At 47.4% G+C, this 22,426-nt stretch overlaps 1 protein-coding gene across 3 annotated transcripts in view; it reads right to left on the reverse strand.

Annotated features, from left to right (window-relative positions):
- Positions 1–198: 198 nt before the first annotated feature.
- Positions 199–22,426, reverse strand: part of EPHX2 (epoxide hydrolase 2) — a 50,243-nt gene continuing 28,015 nt past the window's right edge. The window contains exons 10-20 of one of the 3 annotated variants that reach the window (XM_074536425.1): positions 21,172–21,198; positions 17,489–17,574; positions 14,596–14,707; positions 10,025–10,099; positions 8,352–8,397; positions 6,519–6,621; positions 6,333–6,391; positions 5,706–5,716; positions 3,252–3,332; positions 2,465–2,523; positions 199–1,366 (exon numbers count right to left, since the gene is read on the reverse strand). In XM_074536425.1, coding sequence (XP_074392526.1) covers positions 1,282–1,366; positions 2,465–2,523; positions 3,252–3,332; positions 5,706–5,716; positions 6,333–6,391; positions 6,519–6,621; positions 8,352–8,397; positions 10,025–10,099; positions 14,596–14,707; positions 17,489–17,574; positions 21,172–21,198 — 744 coding nt within the window. In that variant the 3' untranslated portion in view covers positions 199–1,281. Of the gene's footprint in view, positions 1,367–2,464; positions 2,524–3,251; positions 3,333–5,705; positions 5,717–6,321; positions 6,392–6,518; positions 6,622–8,351; positions 8,398–10,024; positions 10,100–14,595; positions 14,708–17,488; positions 17,575–21,171; positions 21,199–22,426 lie in introns of all 3 variants that reach the window. The other 2 variants (XR_012579318.1, XM_074536424.1) reach the window with 2 other exon arrangements.

Genomic DNA, 22,426 nt, shown 5'->3' on the forward strand with positions numbered 1-22,426 from the left:
GGGGATTTGAGGGGGGAAAAAAGAGAATTTTTGTGATTTACTGGGAATTCTTGTGAGAATCCTTCTGGAATTTTTTGGGAATTGTGTTGGAATTTTGGGGGATTTTTTTGGGAATTTTTGGGGAATTTTTTGGGAATTCTTTGGGCTCGGGGGGGGGAGGAGTTTCCCAAGGACTCCATGGGAAAAAAAAAAATTTGCTTTAAAATCCCAAAATTTTATTTTTCCGTGTTTGAAGCAGCTTCAGGAAAAGAATTCATGATTAATAATTAATTAGTAATTCTTGATTCCTGATTATTATTGATTATTGGTGATTAGTTATTGGTTAATAATCGTTAATTAGAATCTGATGAATTATTTGTTAGTAATTATTAGTTAAGAATTCATTTCTTGGATTTTTTAAAGTTTGGAAATTCCAGGAAAAATTCCCAGTCCAAGTTTGGAATTCCAGGGAAAAAAAATGGAGGGAAAAAAAATTGGAATTCCCGGGAAAAAAATTCCCAGAAATTCCAGGAAAAATTGCGGCTGGGAGTTCGGAATTCCCAGGAAAATTTCCGGCTCAAATCTTGGAATTCCTGGGAAAAATTCCCACAAAATCCAGGAAAAAATTCCCATTTAAAGGTTGGAAATCCTGGAAAAAAATGACAGGAAAAAATTGGAATTCCAAGGAAAAAATTCCCACTCAAGGCTTGGAATTTCTTGGAAAAAATTCCCACAAATTCCAGGAAAAAATTCCCATTTAAAGGTTGGAAATCCTGGGAAAAATTCCCACAAATTCCAGGAAAAAAATTCTGCTGAAAGTTCGGAATTCCCAGGAAAATTTCTGGCAAAAATCTTGGAATTCCTGGGAAAAGTTCCCACAAAATCCAGGAAAAAATTCCCAATTCAACCTTGGAATTCCTGGAAAAAATTCCAGGAAAAAAATTCCCATTTAAAGGTTGGAAATCCTGGAAAAAATTGACAGGAAAAAATTGGAATTCCAAGGAAAAAATTCCCACTTCAACTTTGAATTTCTTGGAAAAAATTCCCACAAAATCCAGGAAAAATTTCGTGGTCAAAGGTTGCGAATTCTGAGGGGAAAATTCCTGGGAAAAAATTTTGCTCTAAGTTTGGATTATCCAGGAAAAAATTTGGAATTTCAAGGGAAAATTCCCACTGAAATCTTGGAATTCCAGGGAAGAATTCCAGGGAAAAATTCCAGGAAAAAATTTGGAATTTCAGGGGAAAATTCCCACTGAAATCTTGGAATTCCAGGGAAAAATTCCAGGAAAAAAATCCAGGATTTCAAAGTTTGGAATTTGCAGGGCAGGAATTCTCCGGGGGGAGATTTTCCAACCAATCCAGGAGGATCCGGTTCAGCTCCAGCGGCCTGGGGAGAGAAACCGAGAGAAAATTCTGGAATTTGGGGAAATTTTGGAATTTTTTTGGGAAATTTTGCGGGAAAATTTTGGGGGAAATTTTGGGATTTTTTTGGGGAAATTTTGGGGGAAATTTTGGGGATTTTGGGGAATTTTTTGGGAAATTTTGGAATTTTGGGGAAAATTTTGGGGATTTTTGAGGATTTTTTTGGGAAATTTTGAAATTTTTTGGAAAAAATTTTGGGCGGTTTTGGGGATTTTTTGGGAAAACTTTGGGGATTATTTGGGAATTTTGGGGGAATTTGGGGGATTTTTTGGGGAAATTTTGGAATGTGTTGGTAAAATTTTGGGGGATTTTTTGGGAAATTTTGGAATTTTTTTAGGAAAATTTGGGGGGAATTTTTGATTTTTGGGGGAAATTTTGGGATTTTTTGCGGATTTTTTGGGGATTTTTTCGGGGAAATTTTGGAATTTTTTGGGAAAAGTTTGAGGGGATATTTGGGGATTTTTTGGGAAAATTTTGGGGGATTTTTTTAGAAATTTTAGGAATTTTTGGGAAATTTTGGGGGATTTGGGGGATTTTTTTGGGGAAATTTTGGAATTTGTTGGGAAAATTTGGGGGGATTTTGGGGGATTTGGAATTCTGGGAATTCCAGGATTTAGGAATTCCGAGATTTGGGATGTTGGGAATTCCGGGATTTGGCAATTCCAGGATTTGGGAATTTTGGTAATTCCAGGATTTGGGAATATTTGGGATTGGGAATTCCAGGATTTGGGAATTTTGGGAATTCTGGGATTTGGGATTTTGGGGAATTTTGGGAATTCCACGATCTGGGAATTTGGGAATCCTGGGAATTCCAGGATTTTGGAAATTTTTGGGAATGTTGGGAATTCCAGGATTTGGGAATTTGGGGAATTCCAGAATTGGGGAATTTTGGGGATTTGGGAATTCCCACGAATATCTGGGATCCGGGAATTTTGGGAACTCAGGGAATTCCAGGATTTGGGAATATTTGGGATGGGGAATTCCAGGATTTGGGAATTCCGGGATTTGGGAATTCCGGGAATGTTGGGAATTCCGGGATTTGGGAATTCCAGGCTGTCCCCACCTCTCCATCTGTGTCCAGTGGCCGCAGTTCTCGATGTGGCCGCGCTGCAGCCGCGGGATCTGAGCGGGAAAAGGAGCCGGAACCTTCCGGAACCTTCCGGAACCTTCCCCAATTCCCGCCATTCCCAACCCTCCCCTGGACACCAAAATTCCCACATTTTCCCACATTTTTTTCCCCGTATTTTCCCCAATTTTCCCCCATATTTTCCCTTTTTTTTCCTATTTTTTCCTGTAATTTTTCCCCGTGTTTTTCCCCAATTTCTGCCACATTTTCCCCATTTTTCCCTGTGTTTTCTCTGTATTTTTCCCGATTTTTCCCATATTTTCTCCCCGTGTTTTCCCCTTATTTTTCCCCATTTTTTTCCCAATTTTTCCCCATATTTTCCCCAATTTTTCCCCACATTTTTCCCCATTTTTCCCCCGTATTTTCCCCATTTTTTCCCCAAATTTTCCCCCATATTTTCCCCATATTTTCCCCATACTTCTTCCTAGTTTTTCCCATATTTTCCCCATTTTTCCCCAATTTCCCCCATTTTTTCCCTGTATTTTCCCCATTTTTCCCCAAATTTTTCCCCAATTTTTCCCCAAATTTTCCCCCATATTTTCCCCATTTTTTCCCTGTATTTTCCCCATTTTTCCCCCGTATTTTCCCCATATTTTTCCCAATTTTTCCCCAAAATTTCCCCCACTTTTTCCCCATTTTTTCCCTGTATTTTCCCCAATTTTTCCCCCATATTTTCCCCATTTTTTCCCTGTATTTTCCCCATTTCCCCCGTTTTTCCCCTCACCCATCTCTCCATGCCCTTGCTCAGGCCGGGTTTCAGCACCGGATCCTTCCCGGCCGTCACCATCAGCGCCGGCAGCGGGATCTGCCGGGAACCCAGCCGGAATTTGGGGGGTCCCAAAGGGGGATTTGGGGGGTCCCGAGGGGGGAAATGGGATTTGGGAGATTCCAGCCGGGATTTGAGGGGGATTTGGGGGGTCCCGAGGGGATTTGGGGGATCCAGAGGGGAAAAAATGGGATTTGGGGGATCCCAGAGGGGATTTGGGGGTCCCGAGGTGGAAAATGGGATTTGGGAGATTCCAGCCAGGATTTGGGGGGATTTGGGGGATCCAGAATGGGGAAAATGAGATTTGGGGGAATCCTTAAGGGATTTGGGGGATCCCGAGGGGGAAAATGGGATTTGGGGATCCCAGCCAGGATTTGGGGGGGATTTGGGGGGTCCCGAGGGGATTTGGGGGATCCAGAGGGGAAAATGGGATTTGGGGGATCCCAGCCGGGATTTGGGGGGGATTTGGGAGATCCCGAGGGGGGAAATGAAATTTGGGGGAATCCTGAAGGGATTTGGAGGATCCCAAGGGGGAAAATGGGATTTGGGGATCCCAGCCGGGATTTGGGAGATTCCATCCGGGATTTGGGGGGGATTTGGGGGGTCCCGAGGAGATTTAGGGGATCCAGAGGGGGAAAATGGGATTTGGGGGATCCCAGATGGGATTTGGGGGATCCAGAGGGGGAAAATGGGATTTGAGGGGTCCCGAGGGGATTTGGGGGATCCCAGAGGGGATTTGAGAGATCCAGGGGGAATTTGGGGGATCCTGATGGGACCCAGAGTGGATTTGGGGGGGTCCCAAGGGGATTTGGGATATTTGGCGGGATTTGGGGGATCCCAGTGGGAAAAATGGGATTTGGGGGATCCCAGAGAGGATTTGGGGGATCCAGGGGGAATTTGGGGGATCCAGGGGAGATCCAGAAGGGATTTGGGGAGATCCTGAGTGGGGGAAATGGGATTTGGGGGGTCCTGAGGGGATTTGTGGGATCCAGAAAGGACAAATGGGATGTGGGGGATCCTGAGGGGACCCAGAGTGGATTTGGGGGATCCCGAGTGGATTTGGGAGCTCTGGGGGGGGATTTGGGGGATCCCAGATGGGATTTGGGGAGATCCTGAGGGAGGGAAATGGGATTTGGGGGGTCCTGAGGGGATCCCAAGGGGATTTGGGGGATCCCAAGGGGAAAAATGGGATTTGGGGGATCCCAGCCGGGATTTGGGAGATTCTGAGGGGATTTGGGGGGTCCAGGGGAGATTCAGAGGGGATTTGGGGAGATCCTGAGGGGGGAAATGGGATTTGGGGGAATCCTGAAGGGATTTGGGGGATCCCAGAGGGGATTTGGGGGAAATTTGGGGGGTCCCGAGGTGATTTGGGGGATCCAAGGGGAATTTGGGGGATCTTGGGGAGATCCAGAAGGGATTTGGGGGATCCCGAGGGGGGAAAATGGGATTTGGGGGATCCCAGATGGGATTTGGGGGATCCCAGAGGGGATTTGAGAGATCCAGGGGGGATTTGGGGGATCCTGATGGGACCCAGATGGGATTTGGGGGGGTCCCGAGGGGATTTGGGAGATTTGGGGGATCCCAGTGGGAAAAATGGGATTTGGGGGATCCCAGAGAGGATTTGGGGGATCCAGGGGGAATTTGGGGGATCCAGGAGGGATTTGGGGGATCCAGAGGGGTAAAATGAGATGTGGATGATCCAAAGTAGATCCAGGGGGAATTTGGGGGATCCCTTCAGGGATTTGGGGGATCCAGAGGGGAAATTTGGGGGATCCAGAGGGGATGGAGGGAATGGGGGGGGGGAGGGTCCTGAGGGGATCCAGGGGGGCCCTGGAGCTGCTAAAGTGGGATCGGGATCGGGATCGGGATCCAGGATTGGAATCGGGATTGGGATCGGGATCGGGATCGGGATCGGGATCCAGGATTGGAATCGGGATTGGGATCGGGATCGGGATTGGGATCCAGGATTGGAATCGGGATTGGGATCGGGATCGGGATCGGGATCCAGGATTGGAATCGGGATTGGGATCGGGATTGGGATTGGGGCTTGGAATCAGGATTGGGATCGGGATCCAGGATTGGAACCAGGATGGGGATTGGGGTTGGGAATGGGATCGAGATTGGGATTGGGGTTGGGATCAGGATTGGTTTGGGGTCAGGATCAGGGTGGGATCAGGGCTGGGATCAATTTGGGATCAGTTTGGGATCAGGCTCAGGGATCATTTTGGGGATTGGTTTCAGTGCTCACCATGCGGCCGCGGGCGCTCAGGGCCCAGCTTAGGGATCGGTTTGGGATCAGTTTAGGGACAGGGATCAGTCTGGGATGGGGCTCAGGGATCAGTTTGGGATGGGGATCAGGACGGGGATCAGTTTGGGGATAGGGATCACTTTGGGATCGGTTTCAGTGCTCACCGTCCTGCCATGGGCGCTCAGGGCCCAGCTCAGGGATCAGGCTGGGATCAGTTTGGGGACAGGGATCAGTCTGGGACCAGGCTCAGGGATCGGTTTGGGATCAGGATTGGGTTCAGGGATCAGTTTGGGATCGGGATCAGGGATCATTTCGGGGATTGGGATCAGTTTCATTGCTCACTGTGCGGCCGCGGGCGCGCAGGGCCCAGCTCAGGGATCAGGGCTGGGATCAGTTTGGGGATGGGGATGGGTTTGGGATCAGGATCAGGCTCAGGAATCATTTGGGATCATTTGGGATCGGTTTCAGCGCTCACTGTGCCGCCGCGGGCGCGCGGGGCCCAGCTCTGGGCTCAGGCTGGGATCAGTTTGGGATCGGTTTGGGATCAGTTTGGGATCGGTTTGGGATCAGTTTGGGATGGGTTTGGAATCAGGATCTGGCTCAGGGATCATTTGGGATCGGTTTCCCCGCTCACCATCTGGCCGCGGGCGCTCAGGACCCAGCTCTGGGATCAGGCTGGGACCAGTTTGGGCATGGGGACGGGTTTGGGATCAGGATCGGGCTCAGGAATCGGTTTGGGATCGGGCTCAGGGATCATTTTGGATCGGTTTCATTTCTCACCGTCCGTCCGCGGGCGCGCAGGGCCCAGCTCTGGTTCTCCCTCACGTTCCGGTACCAGTTCAGGGGCCCCCTGGGAAACCCCAACAGTGACCCCGGGAATCCCAAAGGGGGGATCCCAAAGGGGGGATCCCAAAGGGGGGATGGGGGCGGGGATCGGAGTGGATCCCAGATCCCGGATCCCGGATCGCGGCTGGCACCTGAATCCGGATTTCTGGAACTGCTGGATGTAGTACTGCAGCACGGCCGGGGGCAGCAGGCGGCTCTCGGGGGGATCCTCGGGGAGCCCCACCAGGAGACCCCCTGGGAACAAACAGGGATCCCCCAAATCCCCTCAGGATCCCCCAAATCCCATCTGGATCCCACAAATCCCCTCAGCACCACCCTCAGCATTCCCAGAATTCCTTCAGGATCCCCCAAATCCCCTCAGGATCCCACAAATCCCTTCAGGGTCCCCCAAATCCTCTCAGGATCCCCCAAATCCCCTCAGGGTCCCCCAAATTCCCTCAGGATCCCCCAAATCCCCTCAGGACCACCCTCGGCATTCCTGAAATCCCTCAGGGTCTCCCCAGATTCCTCGGGATCCCCACAGATCCCAAATCCCCACAGGATCCCCAATTTCCAAATTCCATGGGATGCCCACAAGTCCAAATCCCCCAGGATTCCCCCCAAATCCCACCAAATTCCCTCAAATCTCACTGGATTCCCCCAAATCCCACAGGGTTCCCCCCCAAATCCCACCGGATCCCCAGGAATCCCACAGCATCCCCGCGTTCCCAAATCCCACAGGATTCCCCCCAAAATTCCCAGGATTCCCCCTGTTCCCCAAATCCCACAGGCTCCCCCATTTCCAGGGGGATCCCCAAAATCCCAGATGACTCCCCCAAATCCCACGGATCCCCCATTCCCACAGGAACCCCCATTCCCAGGGGATCCCTCATTTCCAGGATCCCCCCAAAATCCCAGGGAATCAATGCCCCAAATCCCACAGAATCCCCCAAATCCCACAGGATTCCCCCATTCCCACAGAATTCCCACCTCTCAGAATCCCCCAAATTCCCAGGGGTCCCCCAAATCCCACGGGCTCCCCCATTTCCAGGGGATCCCCCATCCCCAGGAACCCCCATTCCCACAGGAACCCCCATTCCCAGGGGATCCCTCATTTCCAGGATCCCCCCAGATCCCAGGGGATTGGGAATGCCCCAAATTGGGGAATTGGGATTGGGGGTTGGGGTTCCCCAAATTCCCGGTGGATCCCCCAAATCCCAGGGAATCCCCCATTCCCAGAGGATCCCCCAAATTCCCAGGGAATCCCCGATTCCCGCAGGATCCCCAAAATCCCAGAGGATCCTGCAATTCCCATGGGATCCCCCACATGCCCAGAATCCCCCATGCCTGGGATCCCCCAAATCCCAAAGAATCAATCCCCCATTCCCACAAGATCCCCCAAAATCCCACAGGATCCCCCCAAATCCCAGGATTCCCCCATTCCCACAGAATTCCCACCTCCCAGAATCCCCCAAATCCCAGGGGATCCCCCAAATCCCAGATGATTCCCCCAATTCCCACGGGATACCCCCAAATCCCAGGATTCCCCCATTCCCACAGAATTCCCACCTCCCAGAATCCCCCAAATTCCCAGGGGATCCCCCAAATCCCACGGGCTCCCCCATTCCCAGGGGATCCCCCATCCCCAGGAACCCCCATTCCCACAGGAACCCCCATTCCCAGGGGATCCCTCATTTCCAGGATCCCCCCCAGATCCCAGGGGATTGGGAATGCCCCAAATTGGGGAATTGGGATTGGGGGTTTGGATCCCCCAAATTCCCGGTGGATCCCCCAAATCCCACAGAATGCCCCATTCCCAGAGGATCCCCCAAATCCCAGGAATCCCCCATTCCCACAGAATCCCCCATTCCCAGAGGATCCCCCATTCCCAGAGGATCCCCCAAATCCCACAGAATCCCCCAAATTCCCAGGGATCCCCCAAATTGGGATCCTGGTGGATCCCCCCGGGCCGTTCCTTTGCCCACCTCTCTCCCGTGCCCGGCGCACGTCGACGCTCTCGGGCAGCCGATCCTGCGGGGGTGAGGCAGCAAATCCAGCCCGGGAATTCCCACAGACCACGGGAATTTGGGAATGTTGGTGACGGAGACCAGAGATCCCAGAAATCCCAAAAATCCCAGAGATCCCAGGGATCCCAGAATTCCCAGAAATCCCAGGAATCCCAGGAATCCCAGAAATCCCAGGAATCCCGGAAATCCCAGAAATCCAAAAAATCCCAGAAATCCCAGAAATTCAAAAAATCTCCGAAATCCCAGGAATCCCAGAAATCCCAGGGATCCCGGAAATACCAGAAATCCCAGAGATCCCAGAAATCCCAGAAATCCCAAAAATCCCAGAAATCAAAAAAATCCCAGAAATCCCAGAGATCCCAGAAATCCCAGAAATCCCAAAAATCCCAGAAATCAAAAAAATCCCAGAAATCCCAGGAATCCCAAAAATCCCGGAAATCCCAGAAATCCCAGAATTCCCAAAAATCCCAGAAATCCCAGAGATCCCAAAAATCCCAGAGATCCCAAACATCCCAGAGATCCCAGAAATCCCAGAATTCCCAGGGGATCGGGGGTGGTCCCAGAGGGAGGGATCCCATTGGGGGCTCCGAAAGCCCTCTGGGATTTCCCGATCCTTTGGGATCCAGCCCATCCTGATCCCCATCCCGATCCCGATCCCAAAACCCATCCTGATCCTCATCCCGATCCTGATCTTGATCTTGATCCCAATCCCAATCCCATCCTGATCCCGATCCCAATTCAAGTCTCAATCCTGATCCCCATCCCAATCCCAATCCAATCCCAATCCTGATCCTCATCCCCATCCCAATCCCAGTCCCAATCCCATCCCAATCCTGATCCTGGTCCCAGTTCCAACCTCAATCCCAATCCCAATCCCAATATTGATTTAATCCCAATCCTGATCCCATTCCCAATCCCGATCCCATTCCCAATCCCAGTCCCGTCCCCATCCTGACCCCAATCCCAATCCCGATCCCGATGCCCGCCCCATCCCCATCTCGGTGCCAATCCCAATCCCATTCCCGATCCTATTCCCTGTCTCCATCCCCATCCCAATTTCAGGTCTTGTCCCGATCCCAACCCCGATCCCGAATCCCGAATCCCATTCCCCATCCTGATCCCAATCCCGGTTCCGATCCCACTCCCATCCCAACCCCAATCCCAATCCCGATCCTGATCATGATCCCATTCCCATTCCATTCCCAATCCCAACCCCATATCTAACCCCAATCCCAATCCCAATCCTTATCCCTTATCCCAATCCCAGGCCCAATCCCATTCGAACCTCCATCCCAATCCCAATTCCAGCCATGATCCCATTCATGATCCCAATCCCGATCCCAATCCCAAACCCATTCACCATCCCAAGCAAAATTCTGATCCAGATCCCATTCCCGACCCCAACCCCGATCCCAAACCCCAATCCCAAATCCCAAACTCCAATCCGAAATCCCAAATCCCAATCCCAAATCCCAATTCCCAAACCCCAAATCCCAATCCCCGAATCCTGATCCAAAACCCCAAATCCTGATCCCAATCCCAAACCCGAATCCCAAACCCAAATCCCCAAACCCCAAACCCCAAACCCCAAATCCCAAACCCCAAACCCCAATCCCAGATCCCGATCCCACCTCGGGCTCGGCCGATCGGATCAGGAGTTTCAGGGTCCTCCCGATGTCCCTCTCCAGCTCCGCCTCCGCCACGCCCTGAAACACCGGGAAAACCCCAAAAACAGCGGGATCGACCCCAAAACAGCGGGAAAACCCCAAAAAACAGGGGAAAAACCCCAAAAACACCGGGATCGACCCCAAAAACACAGGGGAAAAACCCCAAAAACACCGCGATCGACCCCAAAAACAGTGGGAAAACCCCAAAAACACCGGGATCGACCCCAAAAACAGCAGGAAAACCCCAAAAACACCGGGATTGACCCCAAAAACACCGGGATCGACCCCAAAACAGTGGGAAACCCCAAAAATAGTGGGGAATAACCCCAAAAACCCTGGGATTGACCCCAAAACAGCAGGAAAACCCCAAAAACACCGGGATTGACCCCAAAAACACAGGGGAAAAACCCCAAATCCCAAATTCCAAACCCCAAAAATCCCAAACTCCAAACCCCAAATCCCAAACTCCAGATCCCAAATCCGAAGCCCCAATCCCGATCCTGATCCCAAACCAGGATCCCAAAAAAGACCAGGACAAACCCCAAAACCAGTTGGAACAACCCCAAAAACAGCAGGGAAAACCCCAAAAACCCCGGGATCGACCCCAAAAACAGCGGGAAAACCCCAAAAACACCGGGATTGACCCCAAAACAGCGGGAAAACCCCCAGACCCCGGGAAAACCCCAAAAACCCCGGGATTGACCCCAAAAACAGCGGGAAAACCCCAAAACCACCAGGATTGACCCCAAAAACAGCGGGATCGACCCCAAAACAGCGGGATTGACCCCAAAAACAGCGGGAAAAACCCAAAAAACCCAGGATCGACCCCAAACAGCGGGAAAACCCCAAAAACAGCGGGATCGACCCCAAACAGCGGGAAAACCCCAAAACCACCAGGATTGACCCCAAAACAGCGGGATCGACCCCAAAAACACCGGGATTGACCCCAAAACAGCGGGAAAACCCCAAAAACACAGGGAAAAAACCCCAAAAACAGCGGGAAAACCCCAAAAACAGCCGGATCGACCCCAAAAACAGCGGGATTGACCCCAAAACCAGCAGATTGATCCCTAAAACAGCGGGAAAACCCCAAAAACCCCGGGATTGACCCCAAAACAGCAGGAAAAACCCCAAAAACAGCGGGAAAAACCCCAAAAAACCCAGGATCGACCCCAAAAACAGCAGGAAAAACCCCAAATTCCAAACCCCAAAAATCTCAAACTCCAAACCCCAAATCCCAAACTCCAGATCCCAAATCCAAAGCCCCAATCCCGATCCTGATCCCAAACCAGGATCCCAAAAAAGACCAGGACAAACCCCAAAACACCCCGGGATCAACCCCAAAAACACCGGGATTGACCCCAAAAACAGCGGAAAACCCCAAAACAGAGGGAAAACCCCAAAAACCCTGGGATTGACCCCAAACAGCGGGAAAACCCCAAAAACCCCGGGATCAACCCCAAAAACAGCAGGATCGACCCCAAAAACAGCGGGAAAACCCCAAAAACCCCGGGATTGACCCCAAAAACAGCGGGATTGATCCCTAAAACAGCGGGATTGACCCCAAAACAGCGGGATCCACCCCAAAAACAGCAGGAAAACCCCAAAAAGAGCAGGATCAACCCCAAAAACAGCAGGATTAACCCCAAACAGCGGGAAAACCCCAAAAAGAGCGGGGAAAAACCCCAAAAACACCGGGATAGACCCCAAACAGCGGGATCGACCCCAAAACAGCGGGAAAACCCCAAAAAACCAGGATTGACCCCAAAGCAGCGGGATCGACCCCAAAACAGTGGGAAAACCCCAAAAACAGCGGGAAAACCCCAAAACAGCAGGATCGACCCCAAAACAGCGGGAAAACCCCAAAAACAGCGAGATTGACCCCAAAAACAGCGGGAAAAACCCAAAAAACCCAGGATCGACCCCAAAACAGCGGGAAAACCCCAAAACAGCGGGAAAACCCCAAAAACCCCGGGATTGACCCCAAAACAGCGGGATCGACCCCAAAAACAGCGGGAAAACCCCAAAACAGCGGGAAAACCCCAAAAACCCCGGGATCGACCCAAAAACCGCGGGGAAAACCCCAAAAACCCCGGGATCGACCCCAAAACAGCGGGAAAACCCCAAAAACCCCGGGATCGACCCCAAAAACCCCGGGATCGACCCCAAAACCAGCGGGATCGACCCCAAAACAGCGGGAAAACCCCAAAAACACAGGGGAAAAACCCCAAAAACAGCGGGAAAACCCCAAAACCAGCAGGATTGACCCCAAAACCGCAGGAAAACCCCAAAAACAGCAGGGAAAACCCCAAAAACACCGGGGAAAAACCCCAAAAACCCCGGGATCGATCCCAAAACAGTGGGATCGACACCAAAAAAAGCGGGAAAACCCCAAAAACACCAGGATTGACCCCAAAACAGCGGGAAAACCCCAAAAACACCAGGAATGACCCCAAAAACAGCGGGAAAACCCCAAAAACCCCGGGATCGACCCCAAAACAGCGGGATCGACCCCAAAAACCCCGGGAAAACCCCAAAAACAGCGGGATTGACCCCAAAAACAGCAGGAAAACCCCAAAAACAGCGGGGAAAAACCCCAAAACAGCGGGGAAACCCCAAAAACAGCAGGAAAACCCCAAAAACCCCGGGATGGACCCCAAAAACAGCGGGAAAACCCCAAAAACAGCAGGATTGACCCCAAAACAGCGGGATCGACCCCAAAAACAGCAGGAAAAACCCCAAAAACCCCGGGATTGACCCCAAAAACCCCGGGATGGACCCCAAACAGCGGGAAAACCCCAAAAACACCAGGATCGACCCCAAAACAGCGGCAAAACCCCAAAAACACCGGGAAAACCCCAAAAACAGCAGGAAAAACCCCAAATTCCAAACCCCAAAAATCTCAAACTCCAAACCCCAAATCCCAAAAATCCCAAATCCCAAATCCAAACCCCCAAATCCCAAACCCCAAATCCGGAACCTCAGACCCCAAAATCCCAAACCCCAAAACCACTGATCCTGATCCCGGATCCCAAAAACCATCAGGATCGGGTTTGGGGATGGGATCTGGAATTTGGGATTTGGGATTTTTGGCATTTGGGATCAGGACTTTGGGGTTTGGGATTTTGAGGATTTGGGATTTGGCATTTTTGGGGTTTTGGATTTTTGGGACTTGGGATTTTTGGGGTTTGGGATTTTTGGGGTTTGGGATTTTTGGGGTTTAAGATCCGGAATTCAGGATCTGGTGTTTGGGGTTTGAGATTTTGTTGAGATTTGGGATTTAGGATCAGGAATTTGGGATTTGGGGATTTCGATCTGGGATTTGGGGTTTGGGGTTTTCAATCTGGGATTTGGGGTTTGGGGTTGGGGGTTTGGGGTTTTTGGGATTTGGGAGATTTTTGGGATTCAGGATTTGGTATTTTTTGGGGTTTGGGATTCAAAATCAGGGATTTTGAGGTTTGGGATTTGGAACGGTGAATTTGGGATTTTTTTGCTGCTTGGGATTTGGGGTTTGGAATCAGGGATTTGGGATTTGGGGTTTGGGATTTGGGGTTTGGGAATTTGGGTTTTGGGATTTGGGGATCAGGATTTGGGATCAGGGATTTTTGGGGTTTGGGATCAGGGATTTTTGGGGTTTGGGATTTGGGGTTTGGGATTTGGAATTTGGGATTTTTTTTGATTTGGGGTTTAGGATCAGGGATTTGGGATATTTGCGATATTTGGGATCAGGAATTTGGGATTTTTGGGATTCAGGATCAGGGATTTGGGATATTTGGGGATTTAGGACCAGGGATTTGGGGTTTTTGGGATTTTTGGGGATTTGGGATCAGTAATTCAGGATTTGGGGTTTAAGACCAGGGATTTGGGATTTTTTTGGGATTTAGGATCAAGGATTTGGGATATTTGGGGTTTAGGATCAGGGATTTGGGATTTTTGGGATTTTTGGGATTTAGGATCAGGGATTTGGGGTTTTTGGGATTTTTGGGGATTTGGGATCAGTAATTCAGGATTTGGGATTCAGGATCAGAGATTTGGGATATTTGGGACTTTTTGGGATTCAGGATCAGGGATTTGGGGTTTTGGGGATTTAGGATCAGAGATTTGGGGATTTTTTGGGGTTTAGGATCAGGAATTTGGGATTTTTGGGGTTTTTGGGATTTAGAATCAGGGATTTGGGTTATTTGGGATTTTTGGGGATTTGGGATCAGCAATTCAGGATTTGGGGTTTAGGACCAGGGATATTTGGGACTTTGTGGGATTTAGGATCAGGGATTTGGGATATTTGGGGTTTAGGATCAGGGATTTGGGGTTTTTGGGGTTTTTGGGGTTCAGGCTCAGGGATTTGGGGTTTTTGGGGTTCAGGATCAGGGATTTGGATTTTTGGTGTTTAGGACCAGGGATTTGGGATTTTTGGGGATTTGGGATCAGGAATTTGGGGTTTTTGGGATTCAGGATCAGGGATTTGGGGTTTTTGGGGTTCAGGATCAGGAATTTGGGGTTTTTGGGGTTTTTGGGGTCAGGATTCGGGATCTCACCGGCTCCTGGAAGTAGAGCTGGTAATCGAACTCCGGGATCTGCCTCAGTTTCTCCAGGGCGTCGGAATCGGGGTCGGGCGGCCGGAACGGCGTGTTCAGAACGGCCACGGCCCTGCAGATTATTGGGGATTTATTGGGGATTTATTGGGGATTTATAGGGGATTGATTGGGGTTTTATAGGGGATTGATAGGGGATTTTATATAGATTTATATGGGATTTATTGGGGATTTTATATGGGATTTATTTGGGATTTATGGGGAATTGATAAGGGATTTATTGGGGATTTATAGGGGATTTAATAGAGGATTTATAGCTTATTTATAGAGAATTTATAGGGGATTTATAGGGGATTGATAGGGGATTTTATATGGGTTTATATATGATTTATTGGGGATTTTATATGGGATTTATTGGGGGTTTATTGGGGTTTTATAGGGGATTGATTGGGGATTTATTGGGGGTTTATTGGGGATTTATAGAGGATTTATAAGGGATTTAATAGGGGATTTATAGGGGATTTTATAGGGGATTTATTTGGGATTTTATATGGGACTTATAGAGGATTTATTGGGGATTTATAGGGGATTGATAGGGGATTTGATAGGGGATTTATTGAGGATTTTATAATGGAGTGTTCAGAATGGCCACGGCCATACAAATTATAGGGGATTTTATATGGGATTTATTGGGGGTTTATTAGGGATTTATAGGGGATTTATTGGGGATTGATAGGGGATTGATTGGGGATTTATAGGGGCTTTATTGGGGATTTATTGGGGATTGATTAGGGGATTTTATATGGATTTATATGGGATTTATTGGGGATTTTATATGGGATTTATATGGGATTTATTTGGGATTTATTTGGGATTTATGGGGATTTATAGGGGATTTAATAGAGGATTTATAGCTTATTTATAGGGGATTTATTGGGGATTTTATATGGGATTTATGGGGGATTTTATATGGATTTATATGGGATTTATTGGGGATTTTATATAGGATTTATTGGGGATTTATTGGGGATTTATTGGGGATTGATTAGGGGATTTTATATGGATTTATATGGGATTTATTGGGGATTTTATAGGGGATTTATTGGGGATTGATAGGGAATTTTATAGGGGATTTTTAGCTTATTTATAGGAGATTTATTGGGGATTTATTGGGGATTTATAGAGGATTTATTTGGGATTTTATATGGGATTTATAGAGGATTTATTGGGGATTTATAGGGGATTTATTGGGGATTGATAGGGGGTTTTATATGGATTTATATGGGATTTATTGGGGATTTTATATGGGATTTATTGGGGGTTTTTTGGGGTTTTATAGGGGATTTAATAGGGGATTTATAGCTTACTTATAGGAGATTTATTGGAGGTTTATTGGGGATTTATTGGGGATTGATAGAGGATTTTATATGGATTTATATGGGATTTATTGGGGATTTATTTAGAATTTATAGAGGATTTATAGGGGATTTAATAGGGGATTGATAGGGGATTTCATAGGGGATTTATCGCTTATTTATAGGGGATTTATTGGGGATTTATTGGGGATTTATAGAGGATTTATTGGGGATTTTATATGGGACTTATAGAGGATTTATTGGGGATTTATAGGGGATTGATAGGGGATTTGATAGGGGATTTATTGAGGATTTTATAATGGAGTGTTCAGAACGGCCACGGCCATACAAATTATAGGGGATTTTATATGGGATTTATTGGGGTTTATTAGGGATTTATAGGGGATTTATAGGAGATTTATTGGGGATTTATTGGGGGTTTATTGGGGATTTATTGGGGATTGATAGGATATTGATTGGGGATTAATAGGGGATTTTATATGGATTTATATGTGATTTATTGGGGATTTTATATGGGATTTATTGGGGATTTTAAAGAGGATTGATAGGGGATTTATTGGGGATTTTATAGGGGGTGTATAGAGGATTTATTTGGGATTTATTGGGGGTTTATAGGAGATTTTTTTGGGATTTATTGGGAATTTATAGGAGATTTATTGGGGGGTTTATAGGGGATTTATAGGAGATTTATTGGGATTTTATTGGGGATTTATGGGGGATTTTATAGGGGATTTATTGAGGATTTTATAATGGCGTGTTCAGAACGGCCACGGCCCTACAGATTATAGGGGATTGATGGGGGATTGATTGGGGGTTTATTGGGGATTGATAGGGGATTTTATATGGATTTATATGGGATTTATTGGGGATTTTATTTGGGATTTATGGGGGATTGATAGGGGATTTATTGGGGATTTATAGGGGATTTATAGCTTATTTATAGGGGATTTATTGGGGGTTTATTGGGGATTGATTGGGGATTGATAGGGGATTTAATAGGGGATTTATTGGGGATTTTATTTGGGATTTTATAGGGGATTTATAGGGGATTTTGTGGGGATTTATTGAGGATTTTAAAGAGGATTGATAGGGGATTTATTGGGGATTTTATAGGGGGTGTATAGAGGATTTATTTGGGATTTATTGGGGGTTTATAGGAGGTTTTTTGGGGATTTATTGGGAGTTTATAGGAGATTTATTGGGATTTTATTGGGGATTTATGAGAGATTTTATAGGGGATTTATTGGGGATTTTTTTGGGGATTTATTGGGGATTTATTGGGAATAATTGTGAATTTTATAGGGGATTTATAGGGGATTTTATAATGCAGTTTTCAGAACCACCACGGCCCTACAAATTCCAGGCAGGAAAATCCAAGATTTGGGATTGCCGGGGGCTCCAGAATTTCCGGGATTTTTATTGATCCTGGGATTTTTCCTATGGGGTTTTTCTTTATTTTGGGATTTTGGTTGTGGGGTTTTGATGGATTTTGGGGGTTTTTGGGGTTTTTGGTGTCTCACCGGACGCGCTCGGGGTAGAACAGAGCCACGTTCCAGGCCATGGCCCCGCCCCAGTCGTGGCCAACCAGGATCACCTGCGGGATTCCCTGCGGAAAAGGGAAAATCCCAAAAACCCCAAAAATCCCCCAAATCGCAGATCCCAAATCCCCAAATGCCAAAAAATCCCAAATCCCCAAAATCCCCGGAATCGCAGATCCCAAATCCCCAAACGCCAAAAAATCGAAATCCCAAAAATCCCTGAAATTGCACATCTCAAATCCCAAAAATCCCCGAAATCGCAGATCTCAAATCCCCAAATGCCAAAAAACCCAAATCCCAAAAAACTGAAATCCCAAATCCCAGATCTCAAATCCCAAATCCCAAACCCCAAATATCCCAGGTCCCAAACCCCAAATACTGAGTCCCAAATGCCAAAAATCCCCGAAAGCGCAGATCTCAAATCCCAAATGCCAAAAAATCCCAATTCCAAAAATCCCCGAAATCGCAGATCCCAAATCCCAAAAATCCCCGGAATCGCCGATCTCAAATTGCCAAATGCCAAAAAACCCAAATCCCAAAAATCCCCAAATGCCAAAAATCCCAATTCCAAAAATCCCCGAAATCGCAGATCTCAAATCTCAAAAATCCCCAAAATCGCAGATCTCAAATCCCCAAATGCCAAAAAACCCAAATCCCAAAAATCCCCAAATGCCAAAAAACCCAAATCCCAAAAATCCCCAAATGCCAAAAATCCCAAATCTCAAAAATCCCCGAAATCGCAGATCTCAAATCCCAAAAATCCCCGAAATCGCAGATCCCAAATCCCCAAATGCCAAAAAAATCCAAATCCCAAAAATCCCCAAAATCGCAGATCTCAAATCCCCAAATGCCAAAAAAATCCCAAATCCCAAAAATCCCCAAATGCCAAAAAATCTCAAATCCCAAAAATCCCCAAAATTGCAGATCTCAAATTCCAAATCCCGAATACTGAGTCCCAAATCCCAAAAATTCCTGAAATCGCAGATCCCAAATCCCCAAATGCCAAAAAATCCCAAATCCCAAAAATCCCCGAAATCGCAGATCCCAAATCCCAAAAATCCCCGAAATCGCAGATCCCAAATCGCCAAATGCCAAAATACCCAAATCCCCAAAATCCCCGAAATCACAGATCTCAAATCCCCAAAATCCCCGAAATTGCAGATCCCAAATCCCCAAATGCCAAAAATTCCCAATCCCAAAAATCCCAGAAATCGCAGATCTCAAATTGCCAAACGCCAAAAAACCCAAATCCCAAAAATCCCCAAAATCACAGATCTCAAATCCCAAAAATCCCCGAAATCGCAGATCTCAAATCTCAAAAATCCCCAAAATCGCAGATCCCAAATCCCCAAATGCCAAAAAATCCCAAATCCCAAAAATCCCCAAATGCCAAAAATCCCAAATCCCAAAAATCCTCGGAATCGCAGATCTCAAATCCCCAAATGCCAAAAAATCCAAATCCCAAAAATCCCCGAAATCGCAGATCTCAAATCCCCAAATGCCAAAAAAATCCAAATCCCAAAAATCCCCAAAATGCCAAAAAAACCCAAATCCCAAAAATCCCTGAAATCGCAGATCTCAAACCCCCAAATGCCAAAAAAACCAAATCCCAAAAATCCCCAAATACCCAAAAATCCAAGTCCCAAAAATCCTCAAATGCCAAAAATCCCAATCCCAAAAATCCCAATCCCAAAAATCCCCGAAATTGCAGATCTCAAATCCCCAAATGCCAAAAATCCCAAATCTCAAAAATCCCCGAAATCGCAGATCCCAAATGACAAAAAATCCAAATCCCAAAAATCCCCAAAATCCCAAAAATCCCAAATCCCAAAAATCCCTGAAATTGCAGATACCAAATCCCCAAATGCCAAAAATCCCAATCACAAAAATCCCCGAAATTGCAGATCTCAAATCCCCAAATGCCAAAAATCCCAAATCTCAAAAATCCCCGAAATCGCAGATCCCAAATGACAAAAAATCCAAATCCCAAAAATCCCCAAAATGCCAAAAATCCCAATCCCAAAAATCCCCGAAATCGCAGATCCCAAATCCCCAAATGCCAAAAAATCCAAATCCCAAAAATCCCCGAAATCGCAGATCTCAAATCCCCAAATACCAAAAATCCCAAATCCCAAAAATCCCCAAAATTGCAGATCCCAAATCCCCAAACGCCAAAAAATCCAAACCCCAAAAATCCCCGAAATCGCAGATCTCAAATCCCCAAATGCCAAAAAATCCCAAATCCCAAAAATCCCTGAAATCGCAGATCCCAAATCCCCAAATGCCAAAAATCCCAAATCCCAAAAATCCCCGAAATCGCAGATCTCAAATCTCAAAAATCCCCAAAATCGCAGATCCCAAATCCCCAAATGCCAAAAAATCCAAACCCCAAAAATCCCCAAATGCCAAAAAAAATCCCAAATCCCAAAAGTCCCCGAAATCGCAGATCCCAAATCCCCAAAATCCCCGAAATCGCAGATCTCAAATCCCCAAATGCTAAAAAATCCAAATCCCAAAAATCCCCGAAATCCCAAAAATCCCAAATGCCAAAAATCCCCGAAATCACAGATCTCAAATCCCCAAATGCCAAAAATTCCCAATATCAAAAATCTCCGAAATCGCAGATCTCAAATCCCCAAATGCCAAAAAAATCCAAATCCCAAAAATCCCCAAATCCCAAAAATCCCAAATCCCAAAAATCCCCGAAATCGCAGATATCAAATCCCCAAATGCCAAAAATCCCAAATCCCAAAAATCCCCAAATGCCAAAAATCCCAAATCCCAAAAATCCCCGAAATCGCAGATCTCAAATCCCAAATCCCAAACCCCAAATACTGAGTCCCAAATCCCAAAAATCCCCAAAATCACAGATCCCAAATCCCCAAATGCCAAAAAATCCAAATCCCAAAAATCCCCGAAATTGCAGATCCCAAATCCCAAAAATTCCCAATCCCAAAAATCCCAGAAATCGCAGATCTCAAATCCCCAAATGCCAAAAAATCCAAATCCCAAAAATCCCTGAAATCGCAGATCTCAAATCCCAAAAATCCCAGAAATGGCAGATCTCAAATCCCCAAAATGCCAAAAAATCCAAATCCCAAAAATCCCTGAAATTGCAGATCCCAAATCCCCAAATGCCAAAAAAATCCAAACCCCAAAAATCCCCAAATGCCAAAAAAAATCCCAAATCCCAGAAATCCCCGAAATCGCAGATCTCAAATTCCCAAATCCCAAATCCCAAATATCCCAGGTCCCAAACCCCAAATACTGAGTAGCAAATGCCAAAAATCCCCGAAATCGCAGATCTCAAATCCCCAAATGCCAAAAAATCCAAATCCCCAAAATTCCCAAATGCCAAATCCCAAATCCCAAATATCCCAAACCCCAAATACTGAGTCCCAAACCCCAAAAATCCCCAAAATCGCAGATCCCAAATCCCCAAATGCCAAAAAACCCAAATCCCAAAAAACTGACATCCCAAATCCAAAACCCCAAATCCCAGATCCCAATCCCAAATCCTAAACCCCAAATCTGAAACCCCAAATCCCAGGTCCAAAATCCCAAACCCCAAATCCTGAGTCCCAAATCCCAACAATCCCCAAAAATCCCAAACCCCCAAAATCCCAAAACCCCCAAATCCAAACCCCAAAATCCCAAATCCTCACCAGTTTATCCAGGAAAGTGATGAAATCCTGGGAAAAGGACGGGATTGGGATCAGCGGGATCGGGATCAGATCCCATTGGGATTATTGGGATCGTTGGGATTGGGATTATTGGGATCAGCGGGATCGGGATCAGATCCCATTGGGATCATTGGGATCAGCGGGATCGGGATCTGAGCCGATTGGGATCAGTGGGATCAGGGGATCAGATCCCATTGGGATTATTGGGATCATTGGGATTGGGATCAATGGGATCAGCAGGATCGGGGTCAGATCCCATTGGGATTATTGGGATCGTTGGGATTGGGATTATTGGGATCAGCGGGATCGGGATCAGATCCCTTTGGGATTATTGGGATCAGATCTGGATTGGGATAATTTGGATCAGCAGGATTGGGATCAGATCCCATTGGGATTGGGATCAAACCCTGATAAGATTGGGATCATTGGGATCATTGGGATTGGGATCATTGGGATCATTGGGATCAGCGGGATTGGGATCAGATCCCATTGGGATTGGTGGGATTGGGATCAGTCTGGGATCACTGGGATCAATCTGGGATCACTGGGATGGGGATCAGATCCCACTGGGATTGGGACTGGCAGGATTGGGATCGGGATTGGGATCATTGGGATCGGGGTCAGATCCCATTGGGATTGGGATCAAACCCTGATAAGATTGGGATCGTTGGGATCATTGGGATCAGCGGGATTGGGATCAGATCCCATTGGGATTGAGACTGGTGGGATTGGGATCAGTCTGGGATTGGGATCAGTCTGGGATTGGGATCAGATCCTGTTGGGATCGGGATCATTTGCATCGGGATCAGCGGGATTGGGATCAGATCCCATTGGGATTGAGACTGGTGGGATTGGGATCAGATCGGGATTGGGATCAGACCCCATTGCGATTGGGATCATCGGGATCAATGGGATCAGAGTGGGATCGGTGGGTTTGGGATCAGACCCTGTTGGGATTGGGATCAAATTTGGATTGGGATCAGCGGGATTGGAATCAGCAGGATCAGGATCAGATTGGGATCATTGGGATCAGATCCGGTGGGATTGGGATCAGATTGGGGTCACTGGGATCAGTCTGGGATCATTGGAATTGGGATCAGATCCCATTGGGATTGGGATTGGTGGGATTGGGATCAGTCTGGGATCATTGGGATCAATGGGATGGGGATCAGATCCCACTGGGATTGGAACTGGCAGGATTGGGATTGGGATCAGCGGGATTGGGATCAGATCGGGA

Source organism: Zonotrichia albicollis, chromosome 3, assembly GCF_047830755.1.
Source record: "Zonotrichia albicollis isolate bZonAlb1 chromosome 3, bZonAlb1.hap1, whole genome shotgun sequence".
NCBI classification, from domain to species: domain Eukaryota; kingdom Metazoa; phylum Chordata; class Aves; order Passeriformes; family Passerellidae; genus Zonotrichia; species Zonotrichia albicollis.